General features: G+C 34.9%; 2 protein-coding genes across 2 annotated transcripts; one reads left to right on the forward strand and one right to left on the reverse strand.

The window, feature by feature from the left end:
- Nucleotides 1–11196: 11196 nt before the first annotated feature.
- LOC141914603 (uncharacterized) lies at nt 11197–12246 on the reverse strand. The gene has a single exon (XM_074805842.1). It carries the CDS (start codon nt 12244–12246, stop codon nt 11197–11199), a length of 1050 nt encoding a protein of 349 aa, XP_074661943.1.
- Nucleotides 12247–13631: 1385 nt separating this feature from the next.
- Nucleotides 13632–17208, forward strand: LOC141914602 (uncharacterized). The gene is made up of 15 exons (XM_074805841.1): nt 13632–13796; nt 14288–14366; nt 14786–14886; nt 15085–15150; nt 15319–15397; nt 15474–15538; nt 15640–15760; nt 15841–15903; nt 15976–16090; nt 16170–16284; nt 16360–16437; nt 16565–16670; nt 16765–16826; nt 16901–17004; nt 17092–17208. The coding sequence occupies exons 1-15, from the start codon at nt 13674–13676 to the stop codon at nt 17117–17119; spliced, it is 1305 nt and encodes a 434-aa protein (XP_074661942.1). The 5' UTR covers nt 13632–13673; the 3' UTR covers nt 17120–17208.
- Nucleotides 17209–18810: the final 1602 nt, after the last annotated feature.

Genomic DNA, 18810 nt, shown 5'->3' on the forward strand with positions numbered 1-18810 from the left:
TCATCTTCAGAAGCAAAAGCAGCCAGAAAATTCTGAATCTTTCACACAGTCTATTGAAAATCAGTTCAGTACACCCTAACCCACCAATTAAGATAGAATTCATCATCTTTAGGACCATATTTAGCTAGAAAAATCTGTATCTTTCAACCCATCTACTCGAAATCAGTTCAGTTTACCTTAACCTATCATTTCAGATCGAATCCATCCTCTTCAGGAGCAAAAAGTAGCTAGAAAATTCTTAATCTTTCCACCTATCTATTTCAAAGCAGTTCAATACGCCTAAACCCATCTTTTCAGATTGAAAGCATCATCTTCAGAAGCAAAAGCAGCCAGAAAATTCTGAATCTTTCAAACAGTCTATTGAAAATCAGTTCAGTACACCCTAACCCACCAATTAAGATAGAATTCATCATCTTTAGGACCATATTTAGCTAGAAAAATCTGTATCTTTCAACCCATCTACTCGAAATCAGTTCAGTTTACCTTAACCTATCATTTCAGATTGAATCTATCATCTTCAGGAGCAAAAGTAGCTAGAAAATTCTTAATTTTTCCACCTATCTATTTCAAATCAGTTCAATACGCCTAAACCCATCTTTTCAGATTGAATCCATCATCTTCAGAAGCAAAAGCAGCCAGAAAATTCTGAATCTTTCAAACAGTCTATTGAAAATCAGTTCAGTACACCCTAACCCACCAATTAAGATAGAATTCATCATCTTTAGGACCATATTTAGCTAGAAAAATCTGTATCTTTCAACCCATCTACTCGAAATCAGTTCAGTTTACCTTAACCTATCATTTCAGATCGAATCCATCATCTTCAGGAGCATTTAGTAGCCAGAAAATTCTTAATCTTTCCACCTATCTATTTCAAATCAGTTCAATACGCCTAAACCCATCTTTTCAGATTGAATCCATCATCTTCAGAAGCAAAAGCAGCCAGAAAATCCTGAATCTTTCAAACAGTCTATTGAAAATCAGTTCAGTACACCCTAACCCACCAATTAAGATAGAATTCATCATCTTTAGGACCATATTTAGCTAGAAAAATCTGTATCTTTCAACCGATCTACTCGAAATCAGTTCACTTTACCTTAACCAATCATTTCAGATCGAATCCATCATCTTCAGGAACAAAAGTAGCTAGAAAATTCTTAATCTTTCCACCTATCTATTTGAAATCAGTTCAATACGCCTAAACCCATCTTTTCAGATTGAATCCATCATCTTCAGAAGCAAAAGCAGCCAGAAAATTCTGAATCTTTCAAACAGTCTATTGAAAATCAGTTCAGTACACCCTAACCCACCAATTAAGATAGAATTCATCATCTTTAGGACCATATTTAGCTAGAAAAATCTGTATCTTTCAACCCATCTACTCGAAATCAGTTTAGTTTACCTTAACCTATCATTTGAGATCGAATCCATCATCTTCAGGAGCATTTAGTAGCCAGAAAATTCTTAATCTTTCCACCTATCTATTTCAAATCAGTTCAATACGCCTAAACCCATCTTTTCAGATTGAATCCATCATCTTCAGAAGCAAAAGCAGCCAGAAAATTCTGAATCTTTCAAACAGTCTATTGAAAATCAGTTCAGTACACCCTAACCCACCAATTAAGATAGAATTCATCATCTTTAGGACCATATTTAGCTAGAAAAATCTGTATCTTTCAACCCATCTACTCGAAATCAGTTCAGTTTACCTTAACCTATCATTTCAGATCGAATCCATCATCTTCAGGAGCATTTAGTACCCAGAAAATTCTCAATCTTTCCACCTATCTATTTCAAATCAGTTCAATACGCCTAAACCCATCTTTTCAGATTGAATCCATCATCTTCAGAAGCAAAAGCAGCCAGAAAATTCTGAATCTTTCAAACAGTCTATTGAAAATCAGTTCAGTACACCCTAACCCACCAATTAAGATAGAATTCATCATCTTTAGGACCATATTTAGCTAGAAAAATCTGTATCTTTCAACCCATCTACTCGAAATCAGTTCAGTTTACCTTAACCTATCATTTCAGATTGAATCTATCATCTTCAGGAGCAAAAGTAGCTAGAAAATTCTTAATTTTTCCACCTATCTATTTCAAATCAGTTCAATACGCCTAAACCCATCTTTTCAGATTGAATCCATCATCTTCAGAAGCAAAAGCAGCCAGAAAATTCTGAATCTTTCAAACAGTCTATTGAAAATCAGTTCAGTACACCCTAACCCACCAATTAAGATAGAATTCATCATCTTTAGGACCATATTTAGCTAGAAAAATCTGTATCTTTCAACCCATCTACTCGAAATCAGTTCAGTTTACCTTAACCTATCATTTCAGATCGAATCCATCATCTTCAGGAGCATTTAGTAGCCAGAAAATTCTTAATCTTTCCACCTATCTATTTCAAATCAGTTCAATACGCCTAAACCCATCTTTTCAGATTGAATCCATCATCTTCAGAAGCAAAAGCAGCCAGAAAATCCTGAATCTTTCAAACAGTCTATTGAAAGTCAGTTCAGTACACCCTAACCCACCAATTAAGATAGAATTCATCATCTTTAGGACCATATTTAGCTAGAAAAATCTGTATCTTTCAACCGATCTACTCGAAATCAGTTCACTTTACCTTAACCAATCATTTCAGATCGAATCCATCATCTTCAGGAGCAAAAGTAGCTAGAAAATTCTTAATCTTTCCACCTATCTATTTCAAATCAGTTCAATACGCCTAAACCCATCTTTTCAGATTGATACCATCATCTTCAGAAGCAAAAGCAGCCAGAAAATTCTGAATCTTTCAAACAGTCTATTGAAAATCAGTTCAGTACACCCTAACCCACCAATTAAGATAGAATTCATCATCTTTAGGACCATATTTAGCTAGAAAAATCTGTATCTTTCAACCCATCTACTCGAAATCAGTTCAGTTTACCTTAACCTATCATTTCAGATCGAATCCATCATCTTCAGGAGCATTTAGTAGCCAGAAAATTCTCAATCTTTCCACCTATCTATTTCAAATCAGTTCAATACGCCTAAACCCATCTTTTCAGATTGAATCCATCATCTTCAGAAGCAAAAGCAGCCAGAAAATTCTGAATCTTTCAAACAGTCTATTGAAAATCAGTTCAGTACACCCTAACCCACCAATTAAGATAGAATTCATCATCTTTAGGACCATATTTAGCTAGAAAAATCTGTATCTTTCAACCGATCTACTCGAAATCAGTTCACTTTACCTTAACCAATCATTTCAGATCGAATCCATCATCTTCAGGAGCAAAAGTAGCTAGAAAATTCTTAATCTTTCCACCTATCTATTTCAAATCAGTTCAATACGCCTAAACCCATCTTTTCAGATTGATACCATCATCTTCAGAAGCAAAAGCAGCCAGAAAATTCTGAATCTTTCAAACAGTCTATTGAAAATCAGTTCAGTACACCCTAACCCACCAATTAAGATAGAATTCATCATCTTTAGGACCATATTTAGCTAGAAAAATCTGTATCTTTCAACCCATCTACTCGAAATCAGTTCAGTTTACCTTAACCTATCATTTTAGATCGAATCCATCATCTTCAGGAGCATTTAGTAGCCAGAAAATTCTCAATCTTTCCACCTATCTATTTCAAATCAGTTCAATACGCCTAAACCCATCTTTTCAGATTGAATCCATCATCTTCAGAAGCAAAAGCAGCCAGAAAATTCTGAATCTTTCAAACAGTCTATTGAAAATCAGTTCAGTACACCCTAACCCACCAATTAAGATAGAATTCATCATCTTTAGGACCATATTTAGCTAGAAAAATCTGTATCTTTCAACCGATCTACTCGAAATCAGTTCAATTTACCTTAACCAATCATTTCAGATCGAATCCATCATCATCAGGAGCAAAAGTAGCTAGAAAATTCTTAATCTTTCCACCTATCTATTTGAAATCAGTTCAATACGCCTAAACCCATCTTTTCAGATTGAATCCATCATCTTCAGAAGCAAAAGCAGCCAGAAAATTCTGAATCTTTCAAAGAGTCTATTGAAAATCAGTTCAGTACACCCTAACCCACCAATTAAGATAGATTCATCATCTTTAGGACCATATTTAGCTAGAAAAATCTGTATCTTTCAACCCATCTACTCGAAATCAGTTCAGTTTACCTTAACCTATCATTTCAGATCGAATCCATCATCTTCAGGAGCAAAAAGTAGCTAGAAAATTCTTAATCTTTCCACCTATCTATTTCAAATCAGTTCAATACGCCTAAACCCATCTTTTCAGATTGAAAGCATCATCTTCAGAAGCAAAAGCAGCCAGAAAATTCTGAATCTTTCAAACAGTCTATTGAAAATCAGTTCAGTACACCCTAACCCACCAATTAAGATAGAATTCATCATCTTTAGGACCATATTTAGCTAGAAAAATCTGTATCTTTCAACCCATCTACTCGAAATCAGTTCAGTTTACCTTAACCTATCATTTGAGATCGAATCCATCATCTTCAGGAGCATTTAGTAGCCAGAAAATTCTTAACCTTTCCACCTATCTATTTCAAATCAGTTCAATACGCCTAAACCCATCTTTTCAGATTGAATCCATCATCTTCAGAAGCAAAAGCAGCCAGAAAATCCTGAATCTTTCAAACAGTCTATTCAAAATCAGTTCAGTACACCCTAACACACCAATTAAGATAGAATTCATCATCTTTAGGACCATATTTAGCTAGAAAAATCTGTATCTTTCAACCCATCTTCTCGAAATCAGTTCAGTTAACCTTAACCTATCATTTCAGATCGAATCCATCATCTTCAGGAGCATTTAGTAGCCAGAAAATTCTTAATCTTTCCACCTATCTATTTCAAATCAGTTCAATACGCCTAAACCCATCTTTTCGGATTGAAACCATCATCTTCAGAAGCAAAAGCAGCCAGAAAATTCTGAATCTTTCAAACAGTCTATTGAAAATCAGTTCAGTACACCCTAACCCACCAATTAAGATAGAATTCATCATCTTTAGGACCATATTTAGCTAGAAAAATCTGTATCTTTCAACCGATCTACTCGAAATCAGTTCAGTTTACCTTAACCTATCATTTCAGATCGAATCCATCATCTTCAGGAGCAAAAGTAGCTAGAAAATTCTTAATCTTTCCACCTATCTATTTGAAGTCAGTTCAATACGCCTTAACCCATCTTTTCAGATTGAAACCATCATCTTCAGAAGGAAAAGCAGCCAGAAAATTCTGAATCTTTCAAACAGTCTATTGAAAATCAGTTCAGTACACCCTAACCCACCAATTAAGATAGAATTCATCATCTTTAGGACCATATTTAGCTAGAAAAATCTGTATCTTTCAACCCATCCACCAAAAATCAGTTCAGTTTACCTTAACCTATCATTTCAGATCGAATCCATCATCTTCAGGAGCAAAAGTAGCTAGAAAATTCTTAATCTTTCCACCTATCTATTTGAAGTCAGTTCAATACGCCTTAACCCATCTTTTCAGATTGAAACCATCATCTTCAGAAGCAAAAGCAGCCAGAAAATTCTGAATCTTTCAAACAGTCTATTGAAAATCAGTTCAGTACACCCTAACCCACCAATTAAGATAGAATTCATCATCTTTAGGACCATATTTAGCTAGAAAAATCTGTATCTTTCAACCCATCTACTCGAAATCAGTTTAGTTTACCTTAACCTATCATTTGAGATCGAATCCATCATCTTCAGGAGCAAAAGTAGCTAGAAAATTCTTAATCTTTCCACCTATCTATTTCAAATCAGTTCAATACGCCTAAACCCATCTTTTCAGATTGAAACCATCATCTTCAGAAGCAAAAGCAGCCAGAAAATTCTGAATCTTTCAAACAGTCTATTGAAAATCAGTTCATTACACCCTAACCCACCAATTAAGATAGAATTCATCATCTTTAGGACCATATTTAGCTAGAAAAATCTGTATCTTTCAACCCATCTACTCGAAATCAGTTCAGTTTACCTTAACCTATCATTTCAGATCGAATCTATCATCTTCAGGAGCAAAAGTAGCTAGAAAATTCGTAATCTTTCCACCTATCTATTTGAAATCAGTTCAATACGCCTAAACCCATCTTTTCAGATTGAATCCATCATCTTCAGAAGCAAAAGCAGCCAGAAAATTCTGAATCTTTCAAACAGTCTATTGATAATCAGTTCAGTACTCCCTAACCCACCAATTAAGATAGAATTCATCATCTTTAGGACCATATTTAGCTAGAAAAATCTGTATCTTTCAACCCATCTACTCGAAATCAGTTCAGTTTACCTTAACCTATCATTTCAGATCGAATTCATCATCTTCAGGAGCATTTAGTAGCCAGAAAATTCTTAATATTTCCACCTATCTATTTCAAATCAGTTCAATACGCCTAAACCCATCTTTTCAGATTGAATCCATCATCTTCAGAAGCAAAAGCAGCCAGAAAATTCTGAATCTTTCAAACAGTCTATTGAAAATCAGTTCAGTACACCCTAACCCACCAATTAAGATAGAATTCATCATCTTTAGGACCATATTTAGCTAGAAAAATCTGTATCTTTCAACCCATCTACTCGACATCAGTTTAGTTTACCTTAACCTATCATTTCAGATCGAATTCATCATCTTCAGGAGCATTTAGTAGCCAGAAAATTCTTAATCTTTCCACCTATCTATTTCAAATCAGTTCAATACGCCTAAACCCATCTTTTCAGATTGAATCCATCATCTTCAGAAGCAAAAGAAGCCAGAAAATTCTGAATCTTTCAAACAGTCTATTGAAAATCAGTTCAGTACACCCTAACCCACCAATTAAGATAGAATTCATCATCTTTAGGACCATATTTAGCTAGAAAAATCTGTATCTTTCAACCCATCTACTCGAAATCAGTTCAGTTTACCTTAACCTATCATTTGAGATCGAATCCATCATCTTCAGGAGCATGTAGTAGCCAGAAAATTCTTAATCTTTCCACCTATCTATTTCAAATCAGTTCAATACGCCTAAACCCATCTTTTCAGATTGAAACCATCATCTTCAGAAGCAAAAGCAGCCAGAAAATTCTGAATCTTTCAAACAGTCTATTGAAAATCAGTTCAGTACACCCTAACCCACCAATTAAGATAGAATTCATCATCTTTAGGACCATATTTAGCTAGAAAAATCTGTATCTTTCAACCCATCTTCTCGAAATCAGTTCACTTTACCTTAACCTATCATTTCAGATCGAATCTATCATCTTCAGGAGCAAAAGTAGCTAGAAAATTCTTAATCTTTCCACCTATCGATTTCAAATCAGTTCAATACGCCTAAACCCATCTTTTCAGATTGAATCCATCATCTTCAGAAGCAAAAGCAGCCAGAAAATTCTGAATCTTTCAAACAGTCTATTGAAAATCAGTTCAGTACACCCTAACCCACCAATTAAGATAGAATTCATCATCTTTAGGACCATATTTAGCTAGAAAAATCTGTATCTTTCAACCCATCTACTCGAAATCAGTTCAGTTTACCTTAACCTATCATTTGAGATCGAATCCATCATCTTCAGGAGCATTTAGTAGCCTGAAAATTCTTAATCTTTCCACCTATCTATTTCAAATCAGTTCAATACGCCTAAACCCATCTTTTCAGATTGAATCCATCACCTTCAGAAGCAAAAGCAGCCAGAAAATTCTGAATCTTTCGAACAGTCTATTGAAAATCAGTTCAGTACACCCTAACCCACCAATTAAGATAGAATTCATCATCTTTAGGACCATATTTAGCTAGAAAAATCTGTATCTTTCAACCCATCTACTCGAAATCAGTTCAGTTTACCTTAACCTATCATTTCAGATCGAATCCATCATCTTCAGGAGCAAAAGTAGCTAGAAAATTCGTAATCTTTCCACCTATCTATTTCAAATCAGTTCAATACGCCTAAACCCATCTTTTCAGATTGAATCCATCATCTTCAGAAGCAAAAGCAGCCAGAAAATTCTGAATCTTTCAAACAGTCTATTGAAAATCAGTTCAGTACACCCTAGCCCACCAATTAAGATAGAATTCATCATCTTTAAGACCATATTTAGCTAGAAAAATCTGTATCTTTCAACCCATCTACTCGAAATCAGTCCAGTTTACCTTAACCTATCATTTGAGATCGAATCCATCATCTTCAGGAGCATTTAGTAGCCAGAAAATTCTTAATCTTTCCACCTATCTATTTCAAATCAGTTCAATACGCCTAACCCCATCTTTTCAGATTGAATCTATCATCTCCACGAGCAAAAGCAGCTAGAAAATTCTTAATCTTTCCACCCATCTACTCGAAATCAGTTCAGTTTACCTTAACCTATCATTTCAGATCAAACAACCCTGAATCTGAATCTTTCAACCTATCTATTTGAATTCAGTTAAGTACACCCCGACTCATATCTATTCATAATCAGTTTCAACAGTTTATAACGAATTCAGTAGTGAATTCTAAAACTTCTTTAATTTAATCTTATTGACAACGAGAGGGTTGCGAAATTGGAGTAACTGACCCCGTAAAATTACAATAGACAGAGACCTACCTACTTAGACTCGCCGTGAGAAAAATGAAACAGCACGAAATGACTTCAAACGATGACTAAAAAAGGTCGCAGGCACATCCAACATTTATAATCTATAGAATAATTGTAATAAATTGTTGAATCTTATTCTGTTTCATGTAATGAATTTCTATGTTTGCAATAAAAAAATGTGTTCACTGGTACGAAAACAACCGCTGCTATTACGAGATTAATATATGAAATTGAGAGGAGACCTCAAAATAACAAGGTGTGGATTATTTAAATATATAATTTTTCAATGATTTGAATCATCAACTTAATTTCAACATTACAATCCGCGTCTTCTAAAAATATACGCGAGAAATATCGACATCGAAAACAGCGCGACCAAAATCAGTAAATTAATTCAACCAAATAAACCAGAAACCCAGGTCCCAATGGAATAGGACCCGACCGGGTGGGATGGGTGCTGTCTGAACCTGAAACCAGTTGTACGTAAGTAAATGTCATTTGTATTTTATAAGAAGTAGAGTTCAACAGTTCAACTCTTCATCTTAATCAAATCACACTTAACTCACAAACTGTCAAACATTTTCAATCAAGTTCAATTGTAAATAAATGCAACTTTTAGTGTTAAAAAGTTCCACTTGAAATTTCAACTGTATTTTAAATCAACAGCTGAAATTATGTTCTAATTCACGGATTTATCAACTAACTATTCTAACCTAACCTATATATATTCGGCCTACCTATTCAGGCTCGGGTTTAGAGGTAGGGGATACTGAAATAGAGACATGTTATACAGGTCAAACCGGAATTCTTCAGTCACTCTGTCATCATCATTCAACTTCAGGTTCAATCTTCTGTGACTAGGGGGTCTTGTTCTTCTCAATAGAAAGAAATAGAATATACAGGTCGCACCTGAATCGGGCCACTCTGTTGTGTGCTGGGGGTGAAGACACGTACTCTGTGGCCTAGTCTTCTAGGGTCTTGTCTCAGCGATGACCCTGAAATTGTCATGTTTATTTCAAGTAAAGTTTTTACATAATAGGCGTTGTCTAGTAAAGCAATAGATTTAAAAAACCGATATTCTGAAAAAAAAAGAAAAACACCTGAAAATAGAGAGAAACCCTGGAAAAGAAGCATGAAATACAGGATCCTGAAATTAAGATATTAAGCATCAGAATAAACAAACAGCTTCCTCCAACTGAGAACTCCCAGGACACCACGCATAGCACCCTTATTTCTTTACTTAGATTAACCCATTATATTTCCATGTAATTCTATAACTTACTAACTCACCGAGTAAGTTCCTAAACTAACTAACTAAACCTATAAAACATAATTTCAGCTGTTAATGTATTTCTAACTTACAGTTTATCCAATCCTGTGTGTGTAATGTATGAATCCAATGATAATCCTTGATTCAATTTGGATCCTTGTGTTTTCAATAACGTGCCGGAATCCTGAATAAGAAATTTAGTTTCCAGTAACAGTTCACAGTTTTTGAGAACAGGTCATATTAATCGATTCCATTCAGAATAAATCCGTATATATGTTCACAAGAGGTAGGTATGTTAAAATGTCTGATTTTTACTGTAGACATGACGTGCGAGCACCTCTAAGTCCGACAGACATACGAATAATGTACACTTGACACCCAGATTTAATAATCTGTGCTGGACACGACGAACGACAAGAATGGTCGAACACAATGAAGCTTCATATTTCATATTATCTAACTATTGGGGTCACTGGTCATAATCCATCTTCGCTCTATAAACTGCGCGGCTCTGGTGAAATCAATCCATTACGAACTGCATGAAGTATGTATCAGTATAAATCAGATACTATAGAAATATCTTATAGCAATTGATTTAACTTGAAATTTGAATTTTAATGATTGATTTATATTTTCATGAGGTTTCGGCGCCGCCAACACCGGGTCCAGCTTCCAAAACATCCTCATCGATGATTCGACGCATGATTAGTCATAGTCGTCAGTGATTGGATACAAAGTTAGTCATACTCGTCGGTGTTTGGCTAACTGGTACAAAATATAAATATCTAAACTGGATGAAGCCGGTTGGTATTATTGTCCGAGAACGGATAAACAATAAATAACACTCGACACATTTCACGAGACTATAAATCATCTTCTTTTTATTACACAGAATACATGTCACTAAAACAGTGTCCATCTTACAGTAGACACGACGTATTAATATCATCTCAAACTGCACCGAAATATTACTAGTAACTGTTTGGATACTGAATGTACCCGTGTGTGACGCGCTGTGACAGGTTTCTGCGTGAACTGGTGCAACACGCGGCTAATGCAGTTTTATCTGTTGAAAATCAATTCTACTTTTAATTGATTTCGAGTCATTTGTCATTAAGTACAGCATTTGCCAATTCAGTCATTTGTCATTCATTTTTCATTATCTATGGCATTTATCATTTTAAAGTCATTTGTAAAAATTCCGTAAATCAAGACTAAAAACCACCGAGCTTCTTGGTCATAGAAAAATTGATATCTTTCGTAATGCCAAATCACGTCAATAATAACAAATCACGTCAATAATACCAAATCACGTTGATAATGCCAAATCCAAGTCGAATATACCGTCATTTGGTATTATCGATCATCGATTACATCATTGATTGATTTGCGGCATTTCACCAATTCCGTCATTGTAGTTTTAAAGAATTTAATTCTGATACTGTAAATGATAAAGTTACACGCGTAGTTCACCATCCATAAGATAGATGTCGTGTACATCAACTGAAACATGTTCATATGATCGTTAATGCTCAATTGACGTTCGTAGAATAAAGTCAATAGATTATATGAAGTAACGACTACAACACGTGGTAACATACAAAGTGCAAATGTAGTTGATATGATCAGTAAATTTACTGTAATTGCGAGATCCTGGTTTTTATGAAGTTTTGAAGACTCGATTCTTTGTCGCGAAATTTCAGTCGTTTTCGGACATTTCAAAACGAAAATGATCACGAAATTAACGACGATTATGCACAAAGTGGGGAACGTAAATTGCAGAAAAAATAAAACGAAGAGAATTATCGATCCCGATTTTCCTAATGTTTGCCAAGGTATCATACAATACGATTGACCAACACCGGGTGTAAACTGAATATCCATTACAGACAACATTAAGATATTTATTGGAATCGTGCTCGTTATCAATAACAAAATGGCAAGTCTTCGACGTTTGTTCGTGATGAATGCAGTCGCTTTCAGTGGACTACAAACTGCGATGGCGCGCTCGACTGCAAACATTACAACGATCCACGATGATAATAGCGAACAAAATGTACCGAACATTTCTCCTAATTTACATACGACAACGTGACTTGCCAAAACATTGATCTTTTTATAACCGGTAACTATAGTTAAACCGTCCTGTAACCAATTTCCTAAACCATGTATAAATATATTACCGAAGTCAGTAATTGCGAGGATGAAGAAATACGAAGCTCCCGAGTTGTTCCATCTGTTAGCTTTACAAAATACAACGATCGTCGCCGGATTCCCGAATAGTCCTACAGAGATTATAAATATAGCTATATAACCCCTTAAAAGCCGCGAGAACACAGAGAACGAAGGCGAGAACTTTAACGATGGAAATAGAAGGATTGGTTCCGTCGTGTTTGGTTTTAACATCTTCACGCATCTGGTCTCTTACGTGGTATATGATTAGATTTACATATTAATTTTTGTTAACGCGTCCTAAGATAAAAGAGGGTGTGATTGGCACAACAATTTCACGGGTTTATTTCATTACTTAGTAGATCGCGACATAATAGGGGCATTAAATTCACGGGTTGCATGTTGTGAATTATTTCTAAGTTAAATTCTAGGTATTAAATAATTACGATAAAAGCCGATTTCTTAATAGATAAATGTATCGTAGTAATTGAATAATGGAGTGGCCACAGGCGATATTTCCAACAAATTAAAATGCGCGCATTTGTTGGAAAATTATCAAATAAACTACAAAGGGTATATCGATCCCCCAAATTCCTCAATTTTGCCAGTGTCTATTTTAGTAAAGCAGAAAAAAAACAGTGACCGATGAAACCAAATGCTAATATTGATGCGATCTTCTTCTTCCCTTTGAATCCCTCAGTGCCAGTCGGGTTCCGATTATGAAATAGAACTTTAGTTCCCACTCCAACAAATTCGAAATTACCCTTTTGGATTTGAATCTGGATACGCGTCCGTTCAAGTTGTCTTTCATCGACTGGTCTGATAGCGATTGTTCGAACTTTGAACTTTGAATTTTGTCTATATTTGCACAGAAAACCACGAGGGAGTCAACTTTATTATTTAAGTAGAAAATGCAGTAAAGAGAGCTAAGATTTTACTTATGGATTATCGTAAGCACCGCATGCTAGACCACGGCAGTTTCATCGCCGGAACCCCGATATACACTACAAATTCCAATCATAGCTGATTCATTGCCGAGTCATAGCAACATTTCATATAACATATTTGAAAAAAGATGAAATGAACAGATTTAATTATCGATGCGGGTGGGAGTATTGTGGGCTATATTTCGTCACTGAATGTGTCGGAATCCGATGCGGCGCGGAGAAACTTTATTTCTCAGGCTCAGCTCACCCCGTCTATTCTCAGTAAAGAAGTTCAATTCAAAAAACACTATATTTTTCATTTGAGATGTAAAGCCGTTGCATTGTGGCCCATCGCAGATACACATGCTTTTCATCTCCTTTAATGCACATCATTTTCATATTCAATTACCGATACTTCGATAAACTAGCTGCGGATTCTCGTCGCCGACCAGGACAACAACTGTCACTCAAGCCGGCGCCAAAGTGGCGAAATAAGCTGTTTCAATTGTTCTCTTAAAGCTGGTATCATGCGGTAAATATTGTAAATACTGTTCACATTTTTTCTATAGTGCGTTCTGTGTGATAAATATTTATCTCTTGATCCGACATTTTCTCACTATTGACAAATAAAGTTTTAATTTGATTGAATTTAACCGTCCGGATCCACAATTCGATCAATTCAATCAAGCTGAATATATTACATTAAACACACTGACCTGGTTGCGTTATAAAGTAATGATTAAATCATTATTTCTGGTGACAGTTTTTAGTTTATATTCATGGCCTCCAGAACGAGGGACATGGACAAAACAATTTTACCCCCGCCATCACCCGCAGCAGCAGCAGCAGCAGCAGCAGGTAAGAGGAGCCCGAGAAGAGACGAGCCACAATCAATGATTGACGACTAAAAACAAACCAGATGGTGAAAGGCACAGGGTTATAATATAGGCCTAGTAGGGATACTAGTGGATGATCTAACCTATTTCACGGGCGTTATTTTGGATTATTGATTTTACACACTTTTTTACTACATTAAGCCCGAGCCCTGTTTGCTTTTCACGGCACTGCCCTAACTTAAACTTCGACATAAGCTTCTCATGTGACCTAGGCCTATGCATATAACGCAGGTCTGTACTGGGTGCCCTGTACTGGGTGCCCTGTACTGGGTGCCCTGTACTGGGTGCCCTGTACTGGGTGCCCTGTACTGGGTGCCCTGTACTGGGTGCCCTGTACTGTAGTGTATGTGAAGATGACCTACATTTTTCCTACATTGTTTAGTACGGTAACACTATACGCAGGTCTCTGCAGGAGGGTTTTTAAAATTTGATTTAATTGATTATTATTTCTAGGATGTGATGATGAATTGTCAACGACCGCTGATGATATTAGACAGAGCTATGATAGCAGGAACTCGTTTAATCGTTACAGGTTTGTCTCTAGGTGAAACTCCGCTCGGGTACTGGCACAGCTACTGTGGCAAGTGAAGATTCCACCTATGGCAGGCGAGGATCCGCCAGGTGTCACTAGTAGTTACTCGGTTATTGCGCTTCAATTTTTTCTACATATCAATTAAATTCGTATTAACTTTTCTCATTAATAATCAATTTCCAGTAAAACTCCTAACTTATGTACTCAAACAGGAATGTCAATGTTTGATGACTTGTTTGAGATAGTTTCATTATAAGAGCCTGGAGCCGTTTTGAATCCAGTTCAAATTTCATTGAAAATTAACTAATATTCACTACGTATAACTGAGCGTATTGTTACGCCAACCTGGTGTGTGCCGGTATCCCAATCTAATCTCATTTTATTGATTGTGACTGATTTTGTTATTGATTGTTTTGTAGGTGATTGTAAGAATAATGATTCTACAGTTTTATCTCAACTCGATTATAAACTACAGAATGTTTATTGTTTAGATGATGAAGGGCTGTCATTAATATCAGCGGTAATAAGTTTGATTTATTCTACCCTGTATCCAGGGGGGGTTTGTTACACCCGGTCCGGCATGTCTCCACCAGGGGGAGTTTTGAGGTGGTGTCTCTTGGATCTATATGTGGATCCTAGCTACAAACAGACTTTAGACCCGCGTACTTGTTCAAGGTGCGTAGTGTTGTCATTGTGTTGTTTTGTCTATTTATAACAGGTGGATGAATTCAACCAATCAAATCTTCACACTGTCACTGGTACTATCTCATTTTACAATCACTTTGTAAGTGGCTTTTTAATAGTATATTATTCTGTATTTGAGAGCCATACAATCGAAATATTGCTCAGTATTTTCTGTATTTTAGAGCCATACAATCGAAATATTGCTCAGTATTTTCTGTATTTTAGAGCCATACAATCGAAATATTGCTCAGTATTTTCTGTATTTTAGAGCCATACAATCGAAATATTGGACAGTGATTTATACAGACTGACTATTGATATAATCAATACGAAGGACTCCTGTTTTGGTTGGTTCTTATCAATTATCATTATTTGATTCTTTATTGATTTCGTCTATATTTATGAGAGGTTGTTTATTTTCAGTAAAGGTTGAAACAATTGATTTGACCGAAAGTCATTTATCACCAAGAGACAGATCATTTCAGATTGTAAGTTACCTTTAGAAGTCTTTGAGTTGTGAGTTGAAAGTAGAATCTTACGCTCTGTAGAGCTGAACATTCATTGATTTCATTATTCGATGTATTTTCAGTCATTATTGAATCTAGTTGTTGCGTATATAATTCTGTTAATGGTTTGGATTGTAACCGATGAAGGTGCAACTCGTCAATCAATGTTCTATTTCAATATATTAGTCACAGCGATTGTTATTGGTAAATATACAATGATTTCTATAATAGCCTGCATCTAAATTATAAACATGATTTTAATGTAGTTGATTTTTATTTGACAGGAATTATTAAAACAGTTAGTGAATATTACATGTATTGCGTATTAGCTGAAACCGGAGAACCAGGTGAGACACCTATTATCCAGTTAATGCACTAAGGAAAACAGAGCTGATTTATTTGTCTGTTTTATTTTATAGATTTATTTCTAATGTTAGTGGTTTCAATCACTTCATTCTGTTTCCATACGATTGTCATATTTGTGTCATTAGTTCTATTTGGAGGATATTGGATTACACCTGCACCGGCAGCAGCGTGAGTAACTCTACCCTAAACCCGTAATCATCGTCACGCTGTAATCCATTCAGTAATCAATGTGTATTTTTAATTACAGGGAACCTCAGCGGATGAAGTTGAAAATATCGACATGTTCATTATTATATTACATCATTCTATCATTGAGCGTAGCTGGATATAAATCAGTTATACAAATATTCATTATATTCAACGTAAGTATCGTTGATTTGATGCTACGTCGTACCACCAGAGGGCGTTGTATTTGTAAGTGTGACTTATTTTTGTAGGATTTCGAGATGGTTTATACACAGTTTACACACAATAGATTCATATACGATCTATTCAATGCTTTACTCACTATTACTGTATCCTTTTCATACGGAGAAATATTGTGAAACCCCCTCTTCAGATAGTAGTTACTGAGTTATACATGAGTTCTAAATGAGTTCTAAATGAGTTTTATATTGAGTTTCCTTAATAATGAATTAACAGCAAGCCGTGCTTTGTTTAAGAACATTCCTGAAATTCCGTTCATTGAAGAGAAAATTGATGAATATTCCAGTTGTATTTACAAGTGTTGTCTGTTTGTTATTGTTCGGTGAGTTCCATAACACTCTTCGTCATTCTCCTCATCTTCATCTCTCTCCTCATCTTCATCTCTCTCCTCATCTCTCATTTTATTGATTTTTCAGTAGTGGATATTGCGTTTATTTACGGCGCTGATTTTAATGTGAATCAATCTGATTGTATGAGTGTAAGTAAGGCCCCCTGCTGGATCGATTAATTCATTAAGATTGAGATTAAGATTGTTGATGTTTGTTTTTAAAGCGTCGTCCCGATGAGATGTGGTTTCTTGCTGCTCGATATGCTCTTATACAATTCACATTGCTCGCTGTATCAGTTTTATTGTACAGAGTTCTGAATTTTAAACAGTAAGTCTCTCTTTAATTACTGACGCTCAGTTTATCTGCTGTATTTGTTGTTATTCAACTTTGATAGATATTTCATATCAATTTTAGGGATGATTCCGATGATATGATCGCATAGAGCATTTGTGGCTTAAAATGGGGTCCCAAAATTAACTTTTTTTTCATATTACATGTAATTTGTAATAAAGTCCCTGGCTTCATTTAGCCTTATTTAGCATAGGCCTAAACTCAATTCATTATACAGGCATACATCAAATAGCCTATGCATGTATGTTTATAGGCCTAATAAACAGTAACTTTCTGAAGAGAAATGAAAGGTTTTGCGCAAATCTGTAATTCAATGTAATTCACTGTAATCGAGGTGTAATAAGCTGTAATAGCTGTAATAGCCAGATAAAACCAGTAATATTTGGCATAAATCTGTAATTAAATGTAATTCGCTGTAATTAAAGTGTAATAAGCTGTAATGACTGTAATAACAGGTTTACAGGTTGCCGGTTTTATCTGGTTATTACAACTATTACAGCTTATTACACTTTAATTACAGCGAATTACATTGAATTACAGATTTATGCCAAATATTACTAGGTTTTATCTGGTTATTACAGCTGTTACAGCTTATTACACTTCGATTACAGTGAATTACATTGAATTACAGATTTATGCCAAATATTACTAGGTTTTATCTGGTTATTACAGCTATTACAGGTTATTACACTTTAATTACAGCGAATTACATTGAATTACAAATTTATGCCAAATATTACGTATGTTTTATCTGGTTATTACAGCTATTACAGCTTATTACACTTTAATTACAGCGAATTACATTGAATTACAAATTTATGCCAAATATTATGTATGTTTTATCTGGTTATTACAACTATTACAGCTTATTACACCTCGATTACAGCGAATTACATTGAATTACAAATTTATGCCAAATATTATTAGGTTTTATCTGGTTATTACAGCTGTTACAGCTTATTACACTTCGATTACAGTGAATTACATTGAATTACAGATTTATGCCAAATATTACTAGGTTTTATCTGGTTATTCCAGCTATTACAGCTTATTACACTTTAATTACAGCGAATTACATTGAATTACAAATTTATGCCAAATATTACGTATGTTTTATCTGGTTATTACAGCTATTACAGCTTATTACACTTTAATTACAGCGAATTACATTGAATTACAGATTTATGCCAAATATTACGTATGTTTTATCTGGTTATTACAACTATTACAGCTTATTACACCTCGATTACAGCGAATTACATTGAATTACAGATTTATGCCAAATATTATTAGGTTTTATCTGGTTATTACAGCTGTTACAGCTTATTACACTTCGATTACAGTGAATTACATTGAATTACAGATTTATGCCAAATATTACTAGGTTTTATCTGGTTATTCCAGCTATTACAGCTCATTACACTTTAATTACAGCGAATTACATTGAATTACAAATTTATGCCAAATATTACGTATGTTTTATCTGGTTATTACAGCTATTACAGCTTATTACACTTTAATTACAGCGAATTACATTGAATTACAAATTTATGCCAAATATTACGTATGTTTTATCTGGTTATTATGACTATTACAGCTTATTACACTTTAATTACAGCGAATTACATTGAATTACAGATTTAAGCCAAATATTACTAGGTTTTATCTGGTTATTACAGCTATTACAGCTTATTACACTTTAATTACAGCGAAATTACAGTGAATTACAAATTTATGCCAAATATTACGTATGTTCTATCTGGTTATTACAACTATTACAGC

Source organism: Tubulanus polymorphus, unplaced genomic scaffold, assembly GCF_964204645.1.
Source record: "Tubulanus polymorphus unplaced genomic scaffold, tnTubPoly1.2 scaffold_54, whole genome shotgun sequence".
Classification (NCBI taxonomy): Eukaryota; Metazoa; Nemertea; class Palaeonemertea; order Tubulaniformes; family Tubulanidae; genus Tubulanus; species Tubulanus polymorphus.

Bases quoted from the DNA above. Each gene is read 5' to 3' on its own strand.
- LOC141914603 (XM_074805842.1), bottom strand. From the start codon at position 12,246: ATGTTAAAACCAAACACGACGGAACCAATCCTTCTATTTCCATCGTTA.
- LOC141914602 (XM_074805841.1), top strand. From the start codon at position 13,674: ATGATTAAATCATTATTTCTGGTGACAGTTTTTAGTTTATATTCATGG. The intron at 15,398-15,473 runs GTTGGTTCTTAT...GTTTATTTTCAG, and splicing joins TACGAAGGACTCCTGTTTTG to TAAAGGTTGAAACAATTGAT. The intron at 16,671-16,764 runs GTGAGTTCCATA...TTGATTTTTCAG, and splicing joins TGTCTGTTTGTTATTGTTCG to TAGTGGATATTGCGTTTATT.